The sequence below is a fragment of the Phaenicophaeus curvirostris genome, chromosome 2, assembly GCF_032191515.1.
Source record: "Phaenicophaeus curvirostris isolate KB17595 chromosome 2, BPBGC_Pcur_1.0, whole genome shotgun sequence".
NCBI lineage: Eukaryota > Metazoa > Chordata > Aves > Cuculiformes > Cuculidae > Phaenicophaeus > Phaenicophaeus curvirostris.
Window position 1 is genome coordinate 105933782 of NC_091393.1, and position 19228 is coordinate 105953009.

The 19228-nt window shown below is 44.4% G+C and overlaps 1 protein-coding gene across 3 annotated transcripts in view; it reads left to right on the plus strand.

The window, feature by feature from the left end:
- Positions 1 to 19228, plus strand: part of SLC24A3 (solute carrier family 24 member 3) — a 209137-nt gene that overhangs the window by 20047 nt on the left and 169862 nt on the right. For all 3 annotated transcript variants that reach the window (XM_069850350.1, XM_069850348.1, XM_069850349.1), the window contains exon 2: positions 12447 to 12584. In XM_069850350.1, coding sequence (XP_069706451.1) covers positions 12447 to 12584 — 138 coding nt within the window. The remainder of the gene's footprint in view (positions 1 to 12446; positions 12585 to 19228) is intronic.

The following is a 19228-nucleotide window of genomic DNA, read 5'->3' on the forward strand; positions in this document are numbered from 1 at the left end:
TGGAAGAGTTAAGATACCCCTGAGAAATGAAAGGAGAGATTCAGGCTAAAAATAATGAGTGCTGTTGTATAGAGGAATGAGAAACTGTCACCTTGAGCGTCACGTGTGGTTTAAGCAGGATCGCAGAGGAGTGTCCAAGGTAAAAAAGCACCTCTAATAATTTTCATGAAAGGGTTATCATAAGAAGAAAAACACTGTTTAGTTTAGAGAGGAGCTGAATAACAGGAGTCATGATAGGGAGATTTAAAAAGTGATTTTTTCACCAGGTGCTAAACTATCCCTCATGCACTTATATGTAAAGCAAGAGGGGAATGGACAATTTAATAGTCGAGCTGATATGAATAATAAACAAATTTCTGCACAAACTGGTAATAAACAGTCAAGGAAGCCTATCACATATCCAGTGACAATTTTTGGTGCAAGACAGTTAACAGGAAATTTTATCTTCAGTTAACTAAGCCTAAAACTGGCACTGTTCTGGGTGGTGAAGTGCGTGCAGAAATTCACAGGTTCTCATGGAGCCTGTGCACTACATAGAAGATGAGTTATACTTTATGGTTGGTCTGAGGCAGAGGTGTTTTACTGACCTTGAGAACTAGTAAACCTAGAAAGAAATAGCTTTCTAGTGGTTAAGTTTTTGAAAGAACCATCCTGTTTATTTGTAATTAAAACTCTGTACCCAAATGCCTATTCTATAAGAATGTAAAATGTCACAGAGCTTATACATTTAGAGGTAAAAACAATCTCCTTCCACACCTTCTTTGTTAATGAAAGAGACTTTTTCAGCTAATTTCTTCTCTGCTTTCCTTGAGGAAAAAATGCCATTGCTTTTGGCTTCGTCTGTTACTTTGAGGGAAGTGAAAAGAGGTAAACTGGGAACACATGCAGTCTGTATAAATAGCTACTTAAAATCAGTTTTGGGGAGACTTCTGAATTTTTGAAGCAGGCAAAAAAGAAGTGTGCTCAAAGTTAAAGCATCCTCTCAGTGACTACCCCAGCTGCTGGTATGCCAACACCTTTAGAACTGGGGAGCGTGATTAGCATGCCAGGGCTATAGGGCTTATATGGGAGCTAATGGGCTGCCAGTGCGTCACTCTTTCACCTCTGAGGCAGTGAGCCTAGGTCCTCACCACTTCGGCAGCAGTGGCAAGGGGTGCTGCTTCCTAGGGGGAAGAAGGAGACGAGTTTATTGCCATTTAACTGGTAAGGATGAAAGAACACCAGAGTCCTTTAACAGAAAAATTCTTATTTGGCATCACACAGCATCTAGATTTCAGTTCATTCTACCGATTATGTCAATGCCTTCCTAATCCATAGTGTGTGTGCTGTGGCGTGTTTAGTTATTGCATCTTCCTCCTGCTAATAATCATACAAATATGTAGGGAGAAACAGGTCTTGTGCAGAGCTGAAGCAAATGGAGGGTGACATAGGTGACAGAGACAGCGAGCATTTGCTTAAGATCACAGCACGTTTGTGGCAGGGTGGGAATTAAACTTCAGTCTTGTCCATCATTGCTTCATGCTCTGGCTGCAGACTCCAGCTTGTGTGTGGTTTAACTTTGCTTTGCCTAGACCCAGAGGGGAGTTCTGATGGTTATTTCTTTTTGAATACCGCAGTAAGCAGTAGAAGACTTCATCTCTTGCAAAGACACTTCACAATCACCTGAGCTTTGCTGCATAAAGCACTGCAGGTAACATCAGAACTGGAGATGCTGCCCACCATGCACCAGCAGGGATGCATGGAGTACAGCACCCATAGGTGCCAGCTGGATGCTCTCATGCTGGATGCTGCCTGATCTTAAAGTTTTCTTTGCCTTCAGGGTGGGAGCAGAGGAAGACTCAAGCAAAATGCGTGTGGATATTTCACTTTCAGATGGCAGGTATCTTTTCAGAGTTAAAATAAGCCTGAAGTCATGTTTTTACTTCACATTGTGCTATAGAGCTGTCATTTGACCTTCAGAGTGTGCTCTGCCTTCCCAGCTGGCAGCTGCGGTGCATTTGGAACACTGCTCCCAGCTGTTGCTCATGAGTGCCTGTGAGGTCTGGGAGGGGCAGAAGCTTCTTGGGGCCCTCAGTGGGCTCTTGGGTTCTTTGCTTGGGAGGGCTGGTGAGCCTCAGCTTGGAGGTATGTGGGAGCCTCGCTTGGTGAGGAGGACCAGAGGCACTGATGGTGGGTGCAGGGCAGATGGGTCTTTTGCCTTGTGCGTCTGAGAGTGCAGAGAAGGGAAGAGGAGTACAGAGGTAGTATTTTGTGATAACCATGTGGGATGTTTGAGGTTGGGACAGGTTTCTGGGCTGAGAAAGGCAGCCTCTCTGATGTCTCTGAAAGGGTCTTCAAACTTCCAAAGAGGAGGGTTGTTTTGAGTAAAGACTCTGTGTGATTACTACTGGTGAACAGGAGAGCTTGTAGTTCATTCCTCCAGGACTGTGATCCTCCTCTAAGACTAGGCTGGATCTTTAATCAAGGTTACATTTACTTCTGTAGAACAGAACAAGAGGCATGTGGGACGTAATCGTGTCTGAGGGTTTTGTGGGGGCTGCTTTTTTTTTCTGCTGGTGGTCATACAGAAGAATTGTAATAAATGGGAGAGAAAGGTACTGGGGCAGAGGAGTGTGGTGCAAATTTAGGCCTTGTTTCTGCCCCTTTTTGGCTATGCATGAGCTTAGATTCAGGTGTTGCTGCCTTGCCTGTTAGCAGGAAGGTAGGGTGGTGGTATCTCCCCTGGATCTCCTCAGCCCTACCCCAGCAAATAATGAGGGCAGAGAAACCTGTGGAGCAGCTTCACTGGGGAGTGATGGATGCTTTGCCTGAGTGGAAGACAGCTGGGCACTGGTCTGTTTTCTTGTTTAAACTTAATGACCTCTCCTAGAGGAGCAACTTCCATGGGGAAATCTTCCCTGATGGGTGGAGATTGACTTGGGCAGTGGGGAGGACTGCAGCAGTTTTCCTGCCCCATGTTACCTGTGGAGGGGTTGAATCTGCCTCTCCTCTGTCCTTGCTGCATCTTCTGCTTGTGGGGTTATGTGGCAGCAGTACGACTCTTGTTATGGGGATTTTCTGCTTTGGTTGTTTTGTTTGTGTTTTTTGTTTGTTTGGGTTTGGCCCTTGAGTCACTGTGTATTGATAAAACTGAAAAATCAGAAGTGCTTCATTTGTCCAAAATTGTTTATTTTCTTCTGTTCTTTATACGGTTTCCTTGGAAGTGGAAGAAGGCTCAGGGATGGCAGAGGGGTGTTGCTGGTGGGTGAGAGTTTGTACAGAGGAGCTTGTGGAAAAGCAGACAGTGGGGAGGTGTTTGAGAGGATGAAGCAGCTCAGCTGTGAAGGTATGGGAGCTCTGCTGTGCACCAGTACCAACTGGGCAACAGGGTGAGAACTACTGGTTAGGCTGCAGAGTCCTTCTCCTGGAGAAGGTGTGGAGTGTCTAGGGTGAATATAGTCACAAGGGTATGCATGAGCTTAACGGCTGTTGGCTGGGGACTGAGTCTTGATAAATTAATTAAAAGAGCTGTGGTAGGAGAAATCCCACAACTCTTCATCTGCGAAGGCCACCAGACTTTTTTTGTGGGGATTTGCAAAAGTGGTGTGGAGAGGTCTCACCTGGCAGATGTCCTGGTGCTCTTATGAATTGTGTTCATTATTAAAATACTTTTGTAGTCCCTGATTGCTTGAGGACCTTCAGATCAGCCCTCTCATTACTGTTTGCAGAGCTGCAGGGTCTCTTCCTTAGCTGATGTGTTTTTCGTGATGGTGGATCTCAGGACTGGACAGCATGCAGAGGCAGAAGCTGTGTGTTGAGAGCTGCCAGTACTTGGTTCTGCTGCTCCTCCTGCAGTGCTGCTTGTTAGCCTGCCTGTGGTCATCTTCAAGCAACCTGCTCCTCTGATCTGCACCTGCATCTTCTGTGCTGCTATCTAGTTATGTTTGTAGACCATTGGTACAGGGCCCTTCTACTGTTTGCCAAATACCTGTAACTTGGCCCTGGCCTCTGTGCCATATTCATATTGTACGAGTATTGACAATGGTGGTGGATTGCCAGTGTGGCTCCCCAGCCCTTCTGCACCTTCCTGTCTTGGTCAGTGTGTATGGAAATACAGCTTTGAAATCAGATGTAAGGATTAGGCTGCTCTTCAAAGCCATACACAGAGTTTCTGGTTTGTTTGATTTTCCTCCCCCTGCAAAGATGCTGTATTTATGATCCTTGCCACTGCTGATTTTGGAAGAAAGGCATCTCCCAAATCAGCCTGAAAAAAAGGTAATCCATTTATTAAATGCTTGCACAATCCTGAGCTCAAATTACCCTGGGGCAATCTGTGGCAGATAGGATTGTGCTAGGAGAAACCTGTGTACGGAGGCTGACTGGACACTTATCTGCAAGTCTGGGAGTTGGCAGGACAGAGACATGGAAGGGCAGCTCTGAAGCGATGCCCCAGTTAATTTAGCTGCGTCTTGCTCTGTTCTGTCTTCAGGTAACCACGCCACTGCTCCCCACCTCTGCTGCTAGCTTAACGTGGAAGCTTGTGCTTGGTTGTTCCAGCTTTTTTCTTCCCCAGAAATACTTCCCTGTTGTGTTCACTGTGAGAAGATATCAGAGAGAGGGAGATAATTCAGCTAGTTGGAAGGGGGGGGATGAAACCAACCCTCAAAAACCTGCAACCACCACCATTAAAACAATAGATAAAAGGAACAGATGAGAGGAGGTGGGGCAGGCAGGCAGATTTCAGAAGAGCTGTGCTGGTTTTGGATTTGGCCAGCAGCATCTAGCAGTTTGCATAGAAAGTAGTTTATTGTCAGAGAGAGATGGGGATACCTGCCAGCTCTGCAAAGCTGTTAGCAGCAATGCACTGTGCTTGTGAAAGGCTGTGGTGACAGATCCATCCCTTTGGCTGGGCCAGCCTCTGGCCTGTCGGCTCTTCCCTGCTCCAGTTTGCTGCTTGTGAGCACCCTTGATCTTCATTGTGCTTCAGCATTATCAGACCAAATCCTCAGCTGCTGTAAATCGGTCTCTGAACAAAATTTCAGGGAGTTTTCCCAGTTTCCCCCAGCTGAACGTCGTGCCTGGGTGTTTTTTAATCCTCTCCTATGCATCTAAAGTTGTCTTGTCCACTGGCTCAGCCATGTCTTAGATGAGAAGGGCTGCCATACACTTGAGCCAAGTTACTGCTGTACACCAGCCTGATCCAGCTCTCCACAACTTTTCCTTAGCAAACCTCAAGACCCCAGTTTATCTGCTCATCTCCCTCTTCAGTTTTTTTTTTTTTCTTTTGTCATTTTTGACTCATTATGGGGTAGCGGAGGTTTTTGGAGGTTTGAATGAAATGATGTGTTTACATCATGGCCAGGGTCATGATGTGACCTTCTGATCTCAGTGAGGAGGATGGGGTGGGTAGGATTGTTTGGTTTTTAACAGCAGCTTAGAGAGAAACATGCTAATAAAACTGTCCTGTGGTGTCATACACTAAATGCCTCACGTTTAGCATGAGCTCACTCTGTATGCTAGTTGTGCGCTTGGACAGTGCTGGGGAGACTGTGTGTTGAATCCTGTGTTCAGTTTTGGGCCCCTCAGTACAAGAAGGAAACTGAGGTGCTGGAGTGTGTCCAGAGAAGGGCAGTGGAGCTGCAAAAGGGTCTCGAGAACAAGTCTTATGGAGATTAGCTGAGGGAACTGAGGTTGTTTAATGTGGAGAAGAGGAGGCTGAGCAGAGAGACCTCATCACTTTTTACAGCTGCCTGAATGGAGCTTGTAGTGAGGTGGATACTGGTCTCTTCCCCCAAGTAACAAGTGATAGGATGAGAGGAAATGGCCTCAGGTTGTCCCGGGGGAGGTTTCAATTGGATATTAGGAAAAATGTCTTTACTGAAAGAGTGGTAAAGCATTGGAACAGGCTGCCCAGGAAACTGGTGGAGTCTCCATTGCTGGAGGGATTAAAAAAAATGTGTAGAAATGGCACTTCAGGACATGGTTGGGCTGACAGTCAGACTGGGTAACCTTAGAGTCATTAAAGTTGGAAAAGATCTCCATGATTATAAAGTACCATTCTTTGTGCTGAAAGTGAAGATCAGGATGTGTTTAGCTGGGTTTCTGCAGTGCTTTATGTCTACGTTGTCTGGAATCCTGTAAGGAGCTCTTGAGTTCCCACATGGATATCTGGGTCACACACAGAGCGTTTGCAGAAGTTCTGAGCAATTTGATCAGTTCTTCTTTCCACTCTGTTTCGTTTTCATGATCATAAGTAGAACGGATCAGCAATCTTGCTAAAGAGCCTGTTCTCACCAAACTGCCTGCCACCTCGGCTTGTCAGGGACGGGAGCTCCCAGCAAACATGCACTAATATGGTCCCTGTATTATTTAAAGAGACATGGCCAATGGAAATGCACTGTCTGTGATGTCCTATTTGTCTTATGAAATGCAGTGCAGATGCAAAGACAGGGAAAAATTAGTCATATACTGTTGTCCCTGGGAATATCTTTGGGAGGAAGCTCTCCAGAACCTGGGTTCTGCATCTGTAATGTAAAACTGGTAGTGGGTAATTGGAGTTGTGGAAAATACCTTGTGGTGACTTTCAGTGCTTAAAAAAATGATTTACACACTTTGAAATATGCTATGGTACGGGACTTTGGAAAAACTCTTTATTGTAGCAAAGTTTTTAAAGATGTAGCAGTATTATTTTATTATAAGGCCAGCAGCTATAACATTAATAAGAAAAATGTCTCATTTATAGCCTGAACAAAATGATGATGTAGCTAATGCAAGATGTTCAGTAGTCTTTAGCTCTAAGAATATGAGAGAAGTGGCTTTGGCATATTTCCCATTGATGATCATCCAATTCTGAATAACTGCATTTTCAGAAAGAAAACTGTTAGCTTTTTTTTTTAATAACCTTTCCTACTTTTCCTTGGAAAGTAGTTTTGCTTATTCCTTGTTGTTCTCATAGCCCTTCTGCAGTGTATCAGCTTTCTGTTCTGCATTTTGCTGCCTGTCATTTAGTATATATTGAAATCAAAGGGTTGAACCCTTGTTTAGTGACATAAGGATTCAGGCCTCTCAGCCTTTGGCAGCCAATGTGAAGCTTTGACTCAGTGCAAGATTTCCCTGAGAGCAGGTGAATAAAGGATTGCAAGACTGCAGTCTGAAATGAAAAGCCAAAAGCACACGTTGCAAAAGGTTTATTCTTAAAAAAATGTTTTATTTTTGCCTCTGCCTTTTTGAAACTCTCCTGAGGATGCGATTGTATAGTATCTAGAGATCGGAATACGCTCTTTTGGACCCCTTTCTGTAGGAAGTACATTGAGGGGCTGGAGCACATCCAGGCAAGGGCAGTAGAGCTGGTGAAGGGGCTGGAGAACAGGTCTTAATGGGGAGCAGCTGAGGGAACCAGAGTTGTTTAGCCTGGAGTAGGGGAGGCTGAGGGGAGATGTCATCGCTCTCTACAAACAGCCAAAAGGAGGTTATGGCAAAGGTGGATGTTAGTCTCTTCTCCCAAGTGACAAGAAATAGGACGAGACAAAATGGCCTCAAGTTGTATCAGTGGAGGTTTAGTTTGGATATTAGGAAAATCTTCTTTAACAAAAGGGTTGTCGGATGCTGGAACAGGCTGCCCAGGGAAGTTATGGAGTCACTTCTTTTAAAGAATGGGTAGATGAGGTTCTTGGAGATATGGTTTAGTAGTGGACAAGTACGGTTGGACTTAACGGTCTCAAAGGTCTTTTCTAACCAAATGATTCTGTTATTCTATACTTGTTCCTTTCCCACAAGTGAGCCTGAGGTGCTGCTGCTCCTGCTGCAGGCATTGTGGCAGCCTGAGGGTTGACCTTGCCAGTGCAGACAGGAAGGGGCTGTGGAAGGCAAAATGGGTCTGGCTCTCTGGGCATGGTGCTGGCAGCATGTTGTTCGTGCAGCCCTGTCATGGTGTGATGCTATGCCTAGGGTGGTATTCCTGGTGCTGGGTGCTGCCGCACTTTTCAGTGGTGGTGGTTCTGCCTCGTGCCAGCACCCAGAGTGGGGAGATATAGGTGCCTGGCCAAACCAGTGGTGTCCTCTGCATCCAACAGCATGGGTAAGTTCCCTGGTTTATAGGCACACATCAAGGGTTAAGCTGCAGCTGACTGACAATTCCTTTTTCACTAAATCTGCAAAAACGCAAATCTGGGTTTCCGAGTTGTTTCCTGCAAGGGCTGATAGGACCTGTGCCCATAAGGCAAGCATTGAGCTGCCTCTGGCCAGGCTGTGGGGAGGCTGGTGCCAGCATGAAGGAATTGTAGACCCCAATTAATTGTCATAAAATGTCCTTGTTAGCAAGGTTAAAATCTTGATGTATCCCTGTTTGCACAGGGAAATCATTAGAAGGCCAAACCTTTGAAGAAAGCATCTCCTTTCACCTGTAACTTCTGTTTTCTATTGCTCTGTTGAGCCAAGTAGGTTTTCGAGTGGTGCTACCCAAGGTAGGATTTTCGTATCAGTGGGTTGAGAATCCTGCCGTGGGACAACTGACTCCATTTCAGCCTGGAGGGTACTGGAGGACAGCTTTTTCTGGTGTAACTCAGCCATCCCATCAAGCGGCTATGGACCAGTTCTGCTGCTATTTACGCTGATTTGTGTGAATGCTGAATGTAGCCTTTATAAACACTTCTATTGCCAAATTAAGCTTTTCCCCTTCCAAAGTCACCTCAGGTGACTTTCTTCTTCTATATCCCTCGCTTGGAAAAGTTTGCAAGCTGAGAGAGAAAAGCATTGTGGGCGGGGAGGGAGCAGAAGAGATTTCAGGAACTTCAGGGCTGTTGCAGTCCTTGTGGGTTTTTCCTTGTGTCTTTCCTCCATGAATTGATGGAGGATCGACTGCTTGGAGCAGAGCCTCTCTGCTGTGAAAACAGTTTTCATATGGAACTGAAACTGCTGAGCTCAGATTACCAGAGCGTGTTTATTATTATGGGAGGTGCCTGATGTTGCAGTATTGCATGTGCTGCTCCTTCTGAGAAAGACAATTCACATCTATCAGTGATGTTTGTGTATGTTTAACTCACAGTTTAAGCTCTTACCCATGCTTACAGACTAAACAAATAGCATTCTTTAGAGTTTGTAAAGTGTAGAAGTTACAAAATGCTTGAAGCTTCAAATAATGATATTTGGTTTACCAAGTTAAACACTTTTTGCTTAGAAAAGAGGGGTACTTAATGCGGCGTGTGCAGACGTGGTTCTTCCTGCAGACATATATGGAGGTGGACTCCTGCGTGTTTTGGGAGGGTTGATCTGGTCACTGCTGCTGATCTGGGGATGCAAATTTCCTGACAGCCCCTTCCCAAGCTTTGCCTCCTTGCTGGTAACATGACTTGGGGGCTGCCCAGGCAAGATGGAGAAGTCTCAGGTGGAGCACCTTTCTCTCAAGGGGATCAGTCAGAACACCTAACGAAAGGGTTAAGATCTGCAGAGAACCTTTTACTTATGCACCCACTGAGGTGTTTCCCCAAGGTTTTAATCTCTTTTGCTCTTTGCTTGTGATCTGTCTCCAAAGTGCTGGACAAAACTAGGAATCGTTCCCATTTAAAGGTGTTTTTGAAGTGTTGGGTGCAGTGCAGGCTCTAGCATCTGCACAGACCCAACTGTGAGCCAGCCATGTCCCAGGGTGCATTAAACACACGTTGCCAGCCAATAGAGGGAGTTGATTGTCTTGCTGTACTCTGCACTAGGGCAGTCCCACTTTGAGTACTAGATGTGGCTTTGGGCACCACAGTATAAAAAGGACATAAAGCTACTGGAGAGTGTCCAGAGAAGGCCACAAAGTTGGTGAAGGGTTTGGAGGGCAAGCCTTATGAGGAGTGGCTCAAGTCACTTGGTCAGTTCAGCCTGGAGAGGAGGAGACTGAGGGGAGACCTCGTTGTGCTCTACAGCTTCCTTAGAAGTGGAGGAGGAGGAGGAGCAGGCCCTGAGCTCTTTTTCTCTAGTGACCAATAGTAGGACATGAGGGAATGGCAAGAAGATGTGGCAGAGTGGGGGGCATCAGTTAGATCTTAGGAAAAGACTCTTTACACAGAGAGTGGTGGAGGGAGCCCTGGTACAGCTCCCCAGGGAAGTAGTCATGATGCCAAGCCTAACAATATTCAAGAAGCATTTGAACAGTGCCATGAGGTGCGTGGTGTGAGTGTTGGGGTTGTCCTGTGCAGGGACCAGCATTGGACTTGATCCTTGTGGGTCCCTTCTGACTCAGGACACTTTTTCCCCTGGTGCTATGAGTTCCACTGTGTGGAGTAAAACCTTCCTGGTGGCCTCAACGCACTCCAGATGTTTGACAGACAATTACATGTTTGTCCCTATGGTCCTGTTACCAGGCCCTGCCGTAACACAAGAGCATGCAGGAGAAAAGCCGTGGACAGTATCAGTGGTAAGCTCTTGAGAAGTAACTTGAGTAGCAAAGGCTTGTGTGAGAGCCTGTGTTCGGCTTGGTGGAAAGAAGATGAATGTGAGTGCAAATCTCTATCAAATGCTGTTTGTTATCAGATGGACTCAAGGTCTCTGTTGCAAGATCAGTGATTTGGTGTGCCTTCTTGCTTGAAGTGGATGCCTCAGCAGCTTGAGAAAATAATAAGGTTTTTTTTGTCTTCCTTCTTTGAATCTAAAACTCAAGAGGATGCATGGAACCGACACATGAGCATGTGGTTTCGGCTAATTAGGTGTACATGACATGTCCAATGCTGGCCAGCATTGTGCCAAGAATTTCATGCAAATGAGCCAGCTGTTTTTGTTGACACTTCTAAAATAACATTTCATTTAGCAGCGCCAAGGCAACACAGAAGTGAGGAAGTAAAGCAAGGAGAGAGTCAGAAGTAGAGACAAAGTGTTACCTTTTGTAGGGTTACTTGCTGCGTACTTGTACCTGAAACCACCATTCCATGAGCCTGGGTCATGAAGCAGCTATAGAACAATTGCAGTTTGATATGCAGTGCTGCTAATGGGAGCCAGGGTATTGGTATGATGTGCCTTCACATTTATTACAAGCAAGCTGGTTTGGGTACCCAGTCAGTCAACTTCTTGATGTGTTTCTTGCCCAGCTATCACTGCCTTCATTTGCTTCTTAATATTAACTTTTCAGTTCCTTGTGTTCAGGGCCAGATTGGATGATACTTTGAGTAGCCTAATCCAGTGGAAGATGTCCCTGACCGTGGCAGGGGCTTGGAACTGGATGATCTTTAAAGTCCCTTCTGACCCAAACCATTGTGTGTTTGTGATTATCGGTGGCAAAGTCCTGGTGATGAAAAGGGGTGCTTTTGTCCTTTTGCTAGAGTCAAAGATCACTTAGGACTCCTTATTTTATTACTTTCTGCTATTTTCTTACCTTCCCAAGGGTGATTCTTGTTGCACTGGATTGATGGCCTAGGAGTAGTTTAGGGGATTTTCTTAGTAGTCTCAACAGCAATAGTGTAGCGCTGAAACTTTCTTTAAGAATGTGCAGCTGTTTTGCAGTCAAGTCTGGGTCTTGCTGGCAAAGAAACTGGTGAGCAAAGGTGATATGGATGTCGTTCAGAAAACTGAGAAGTCAATAAATGTGCACATTCTTCCTGTTAAGAGGACAAGGCATGGTAGACCCAGAACCCTGGCTCTAAAAATGTTGACTCCTGCTGAGCTGCAGTTTAACCCTTTTCTCCAGTTTTACATGAAGTACATGCCCCTGATGTTTATAGCTATTTCTTAATGATTGGAAGTAGGGAAGGCTACTGACGTGACTGGGAGGCATGCTCTGGCTTTGGTGGGATTGTGTTGGGTGGGAATAACAGTGAAGTTGGGCTTAATGAGAACCATCTTGAGAATGAATACAGCTGTATTCTCATGAAGATATTTCCATCAGTTGCTTTGTGCTCTGTGAGCAAAACCTGAAGGAAGCTGTAGATTTCATGTTTATAAATGAGTCCTCCCTAATGCATTGAAGAACTGCTGCCTGGCCTGCAGTGAATATGTTCAGGGGCCTTTCCACTGATGTCACTAGAGCTGGGTACAAGATATTGAAATGGGTCCCCATTGACCACTTTGGTGAAAATAACTGCTCAGACTTGTATTACAAAAAGTGATTTGAAAATAGCAATTGTTCCTATGCTTTGGTCCCCCATCTGGTGTGTTCTCCCAACTGCTGAGCTCTGCCCTTGCAGTCCTGAGGAACCTCACGCTCTTTTGGGGCAGAGCTTTCCTAACACTTGCACAGCATTTTATTGATTCACAGAGAAACCTACCTAACTTTTGTGCCTGAGGCCTCATTCAGCAGTGAATTGGATTGTAATCCTAAGCAGAAATGGCTTAAATGTTGTATAAGCATGCGCAAAACTCAGCAGACAACACTGTTTCTAACCCAAAGGACGCTGGATTTGAAATGCAAATGTTTTGGCTGCTTCGGGCATTAAGGAACAGAATCACGAGTTGCCTTTCCTGTGCAGTCTCATGTCTTTTCCACTCTTTTCCTTTAGGTTATGATGCCCTGAGCTATTCTGTAGAAAGTAATGACAAATGGAGTGGGAGACAGCTACTACAAACCAACGAGGAGAACACAACTGAGGTCCCAGAGGATGGGGGGCAGCCATACGTCAGAAATTGCACTGAACCAGGTAGGAATGAAAGTTGCTTTTAGCTTTCCAGACTTACAGTTGGCTTTCTCACCTCCAGGTATCTGTGTTGGTATCACCTTCACTGCCAAAATCTTGTGCTTAATTTTTCAAGTCAGTAAACGTTTGATATATGCTAATAGCCAGGTGCTGAGATTGTTAGAAACGTTTCTTCTGTGGTTCTTACATGAGCATTGTGTGCAATTCTAGCAGTGCAATGTATGTAGTGATGATGCGTGCTAGCAGGATTATGATCTGAGAAATTAGTAGGTAGTCATATTTGGTACAAGTACTTCCATCAGCGGTGAACCCAAACAAAGCTGGTCTTCTGTTGCTTAAGATTGGATTGATGAGAAATAGGATTCAGTTCATAGCTTTTTCCTCAAGGAGGGACCTTAGTAGGGTCTGGTCCTCCTCATCTTGACTCCTGTTTTTATGAAACTTGTAGGAGCTTGAGGTCATTGAAACTCTGTTGCTATATTTGGTTGAAGTCAGTTCACATATTCAGAAGCTTTTGGGGAAGGTGGGCACAAATGCATCAAATTCATATGTTCATATGCTGCATGGATCCCGTTTCCTTAGGGACCCACCTGCAGCCAGGCTCAAGGCAGATTGGCCGGTGGTGGCTATTTAACTGCAGGAGATCTGATGTGCTTTTGGGCTTGCCTTCCTTGAACTCTTTGGGGCTTTTTACCAGTTGCTTGTACTTGTTTTGAAGGACCCTCCACCCCTTTATTTAAAGGGACAGTATCCTGTCCCATAGTTAAAAGGACAAACCAGTTGCAATCCCGTACAAAACCACTTTCCATATATAATAGAAAAAAAGAACAAGATGGAGGAGGGGAGGGTATCTTCAGTTTCTGTCCAATTGATTGCATCATTTTTATTTCTACCTAAATAGAAGCCATCATAATGTATCACTATTAAAGGAGAAGGCTTTACAAGCTTTCTCTTTTTCACAGCACAGTTTGGGTGTTGGCTTCTCAAAATTCAGGGAGGGGAGCGGAAAGGTGTTTCTCCATTCTTCAAGATTTATGTAGGTCACGTGCCCCAAGAGAAATTCTAACAAACACAGTTCTTGCTGCACATCTCTGCCTATTATTTTTCTCCACTGTAATCCTCAATAACATTTCTGGACAGATGGATGATTATAGTCTTTCTTAGCCAGCAAAAACTAGTACAAAAATTCTTCTTATTCATTTTTTTCACTTGTTTACATCTCTCCCATGTAGTGCAGATCCAGTCTTACAGCCTCACATCAGCATCTATAGCACAGTAATCTTTCTCCCACTGCTCTTGGTACATCAGCACCTGCTATCTCACCATTCTCAGCTATTTCTGCTGCCTTTGCCACAAGTGGCCTATAGGAAACAGGTGTGATACTGTTTGAGACGTGTTTTTTCTCCTCCTTCTCCAGAAGACAAAACAATTACCAAGTATGTTTTATTGTGTACATGAGAGAGAAGGTAGGAATACCTAGGTGAATTAGTGGGTTTTTTTCTCTGAATTATTGTGACATTACAGCAAACTGATTAACAGTATTGTTGAAAAGAAAGTAAAAGTAACAAAATTTAGGTCCCATGTGTTGTTTTGTGGATTTCATTTGGACCATTATGGTAGCGTACATGTAAATTGTTAACGCTAGGCTGGATAGCAGTCAGAAATGTTTGAACACGGGCAGGGATCTCTGAAAGTTATCTGTTGACTTCAGTAGACTCTAGGCTGTGTGCAGAATTCTTCGGCTCTGCTTTTCAGCAAATTGAATAAAAAAAGAAAGACGTGGTAGAAGTGATGCTGTGAATAACATGGATATGCTCTCTTGTTCTGAATGGTTTTTGTGTTAATTGTGCTTTGAGAATAATTTCAGAATTTTCCATTTTTGCTGCAACTCAGATGGTGCCAGTTTTTTTGAATCCAGCACAAAATGGAGCACCAGTCTTGACCTCATACAACATCATCTAGCTGCTCTCTTTCCTAGTGGCAAGACTGAAATGGCCATTCGGGAGACTGAAATGGTACCTGATGATGGAGCTGCTGAGGTCAATCTAGTCTGATGTGAGTTTAACCATCATCCCAGCAGATTAGGATGAGGAGATCTTTAGTGTGGTTCCTAATAGCAGCTTTTGTGATTAAAAGTGTAGATGGGAGTAGGTGGCTTAAATGAATGTACAGCTCCAACGCTAATAATTGTTGTTGTTGAAGCTGATCCAAGGCTTGATTCAGCACCTCTTCAGGGCAGCATAGTCGTCCTTCCACTTAGCTGTGTTACTGCAGGATCAGGCCACTGAATGGCATCTAGCTTTGAAGTGAGAGACCTAAACTGGTGTATTAGTCAAGAAGCACAAGAGTTCACCAAGTCTGTCTGCTTTTACTTTCTCGAAGTGCTTGCCTATGTAGGGCTGGTTGAGGAAATTGAGGCAATTTGGCTAAAGTTGTGGTGTTGCTCAGCATAATTTGTGTATGATGCATAACCTAAACCTCAGGTGTTTCTTGTTACTTGGGAATCAGCAGAGATTAAACCTCCTTAGCATCCCCACAGGATGTGCGCTTAGGTACACTTGGCTTTCAGGTGCTTCTTCATCCATTTGGTGAGTATTGGTAGGAAAATACTGCCTGAAGAGACAGATTGTTTTTTTTTTCCTGCCTGCTTCCCAAATTAAGTTGTATAAACACCTACAGGTAGGCAAAAGTGAATATTTTAAAAAAGTGGTTTCACCTCATCTGTTGGAGGTGGGAAATATAATGCCTCATTTTGAAGTGGTTTGTGGTTTTTTGCAACACTTTGCTTTTGTAGCCTGTTGGCAGTAAACTCATTTTCACATGCTAGGAGAAAAGTCTTTTTTTCTCTTCACTGCCCTGCCAGCCTCATTTGAAAGCCTGACATGACATTTGTGGACTGCTGGTTTTATTTTCTAATGGTTTATCGAGTGGGCTATCTAGTAGCATTTCATCATCAGAACTACTCCAAATAGTGGGGCTTTTGCTCACTTTTCCTTTGAAATGGTCATTGTGGACATACTAAAGCGGTGTGGTGGACAGAATCCAGACCAAAAACCTTTTTGTGTAGGTGGTTTGGGGTTTTTTTGTCGTGTATTTTTTCACTCTGAAGCTGTTGCAATTGAAGTGGTAGCATGATCTTTTTGAGCAGTTACCTTTAAAATGTACTACATGTTCTGTACTACATAGCCCTGATTCACTCAACCCCTGGGGTTTTTTTTTGAGTCCCACAGTTTGGCATTTGGAAATAAATCTTGCAAGGCTTAATCTGGAGGATGGCTGCCTTTGTATTCGGGTAATAAATAAAAGGCTGTGTTTCCTTTGGAAAGTCTGTTGAACATAACTAATGCAATGATGACATGGTAACCCTCCTTCTAGCTCCCTTGCCCTGTCAGTGCAAACAGAGTTGGTTAGTTGTTGCGCGTATGCCTTGATTAGGGCTCAACTCTTTGAGTGACTTGGCTCTAGAAGCAGTTGCAAGCTGTTGCTTAACTATGGATGATACAGACAATGAGGTGCACTCAGCAAAAAAAGCAGGGAAAGCAGCAAGGCATAGCAAATGGATGAGATTGAATTGCTCATTGCTCTCTATAACTACCTGAAAGGAGATTGTAGAGAGGAGGGTGCTGGCCTCTTCTCCCAAGTGACAGGGGACAGGACAAGAGGGAATGGCCTCAAGCTCCGCCAGGGGAGATTTAGGCTGGACGTTAGGAAAAAATTCTTCACAGAAAGGGTCATTGGGCACTGGAACAGGCTGCCCAGGGAGGTGGTTGAGTCACCTTCCCTGGAGGTGTTTAAGGCATGGGTGGACGAGGTGCTAAGGGGCATGGTTTAGTGTTTCATAGGAATGGTTGGACTCGATGATCCAGTGGGTCTTTTCCAACCTGGTGATTCTATGATTCTATGAATGCTAGCCACAAAAGAGGGCACCTGTCTTTGCAAGGCTACTGGATCACTTTAGCTACTTATTGCTGTGGGATCAGATTACCTGGGATGTTATGAAATCATAGAATGGTTTGGGTCAGAAGGAACCTTAAGGATCATCCAATTCCAACCCCCCTGCTATGGGCAGGGACACCTTCCACTGGATCAGGTTGCTCAAAGGATCATCCAGCCTGGCCTTGAACACCTCCAGATATGGGGCAGCCCCAGCTTATCTGGGCAACCTGTGCCAGTGCCTCATCACCCTTGCAGGAAAACATTTTTTTCTCATATCTCATCTAAATTTCCCCTCTCTCAGCTTAAAACTATTGCCATTCATCCTATCTCTGCACTCCCTGATAAAGAGCTCCTTCCTAGCTTTCCTGTAGGCCACCTACAATGTCAATTCAAACATTATTGTTATGATCCTTGTTAATGGAAAGAAGCGGAGAAATACTCATCATTTGCTCTGCCCCAATAGTGTTGTATTTGATTGTTGCATGCTTGTGGAGGCAGAACAACAAAAAATGCCCAGTTTCTTTTCTAAAGAGCCTCTGGTCTCTTGTCTTCTGTTCCCTTATTTTCTAGTCCTGTAATCATAGGTGCTTGACCCATCCCTCTTGCCTCCCTGGTGGCTGTTCATGGGAGTATCTGACTACGGTGTCATGCGGCAGATTTTCTTCTGGCCGTCCTCTTGTCCTTGTACCCATGTGAAAGATGTGGAACTAGAGATGGGAGCAAAAAAAAAATTGGAGAGAGTTTGCTCACAAAGAGTGATATTGTTTAACTAAAGTCCTTGTCGACTTTGGGGTAGATTGCCTAAGCATTTTAGCTGATATGAAAGATGAGGAAGGACTGAGAAATGCTCGTGGTACTTCAGGCAAAGTATCATTCAAGCACCTAGTCCTGTTTTGAAATATGTCTCACCTGTTGGAAGCCAACAAAAAGGCTTAATTTGATTTAATGTTGTGCTCTAGGTCAGGTCTATGTGCTACCAAATTCAGAGCTAGGTTTGCACTAGGGAAATTCAGAGAAACTTGTTTCTAGTTCAGACTTGGTTTATCAGCTGTCATGAAGGTGACAAGCTCAGGCTGCGTCAGGTTGGGACATAATGTGTCAAAAAATTGATGTTGGAGCCTGCCTCATTGTGGCACGCAAAGGTCCCTGTGCCACCTCTTTTTAGCTCCTTACTAGACTGACATATGTTTCTGCGGGTGAGCTGTCATCATGTTCCTCCCCCAGTGTTACTGCTTCCCATGTGCATTGGGAAGGCTGCAAATAAAATAACAGCCCTGCTTCAGTGTGCGGTTTTATAGTCATTATCAGTAATAGCAGGAAATAGAAGATTACTGCAGAAACTAAAAGATCTTGGTATATTCATTTAGCCCTTCAGGCACAAAAGTGTTTAATTTAAACAGCCAAAGAAGTTTTTATGCAATTATTTCTTATGTTTCCTCCTCTTATTTCAAAAGCAGCTTTTTCTTTTATCCATATTTCTCCAGTGAGTCATAGATTATGATAATGTAATTTGTAGTGCTTGGCTATGAAGTAGGTAACTTTCCAGACTGCTTGCTTATGCCTGTTACTGTTTCTTTAGAGCCCTTTTTATGTTGAACCACAAGCCTTAACCCACACAACCCAAACCACCTCACGTGAATTTGTGCTTCATGAATTTGTTGTGAATTTGTGGTCTAGTAGTGTGGTGTTGGGCTGACAATTGGGCTTGATGATTTTAGAGTTCTTTTCCAACCTTAATGATTCTATGATTCTGATTTCTTTACCGTTAAACATTTGCTCCCCTCTGTATTGCCTACCAAGGCAGTGAGATTACTGCAACCACCACGGGTTTCTCCATGAACAGGTCAGTGACTGAACTCTGCCTGGTGCTTCTCTTTGCCCAGGGAACTGATGGTGTTGTCTTCCCTGCAGGTGTTAAAATGTGCACATGTAGCCCTTCGGGACAGGGTTTAGTAGGCATGGTGGTGTTGGGCTGATGGTTGGACTGGATGATCTTAGAGGTCTTTTCCAACAATAAAGATTCTATGATTCGAAGTGGTGCGGCTGGGCCTGAGGGCAGAAAAAGAAAATGTAATCTGTTGTTTTGCCTTTTTCCTCTTGCTGTGGGAGAGTTGTGCTTTGGTGCTTGTGTGCACAGGCTAGCATTAGCCATTAATGCTCTTGAGTTGATACATCATCTCCATTGTGCTGTTTCTGCTGTGTGTGTTCCTTGAACTCACTGTAGGTTGTGGATATGCTGAAGCACAGCCCAGGAAGGTGGTTTGCAGCTAAAACAGTAGCAGCTGTCTCCTTGCTGGAAAGAAAACCATCTTTTCGCCGTGACACATGCAAAGACTTATGTCTGTGCTTAGCTTTAGGTATTTGAAGTTGTCTTGAGTTGTCATGCCCAAGATGACGTCCAGACATCACACAATGTGAGACCTGTGTCTTTACCTATAAGCACGTTGTTGGTGCAACAAGAATAACTACAGTGGAGGAGTCTCTGCCCAAAACACCTTCAGCCTTTCAGTCGAACAGGGAATACTGGAAAAATTAGTACATTTTTATGCAGCTGTAAAACTTGCTGAAGTAGGATGAAATTCAGGGCTTCTAATGTTCCTTGTTTTTTCCTGGATTCTATGTCATCTTTTGGTGGATTGTCAGCATTGTATAGATAAAACCACACTGGAGACCACAGCAGTGGCAGGAGAGCCTAGCAGATCTGAAAATTG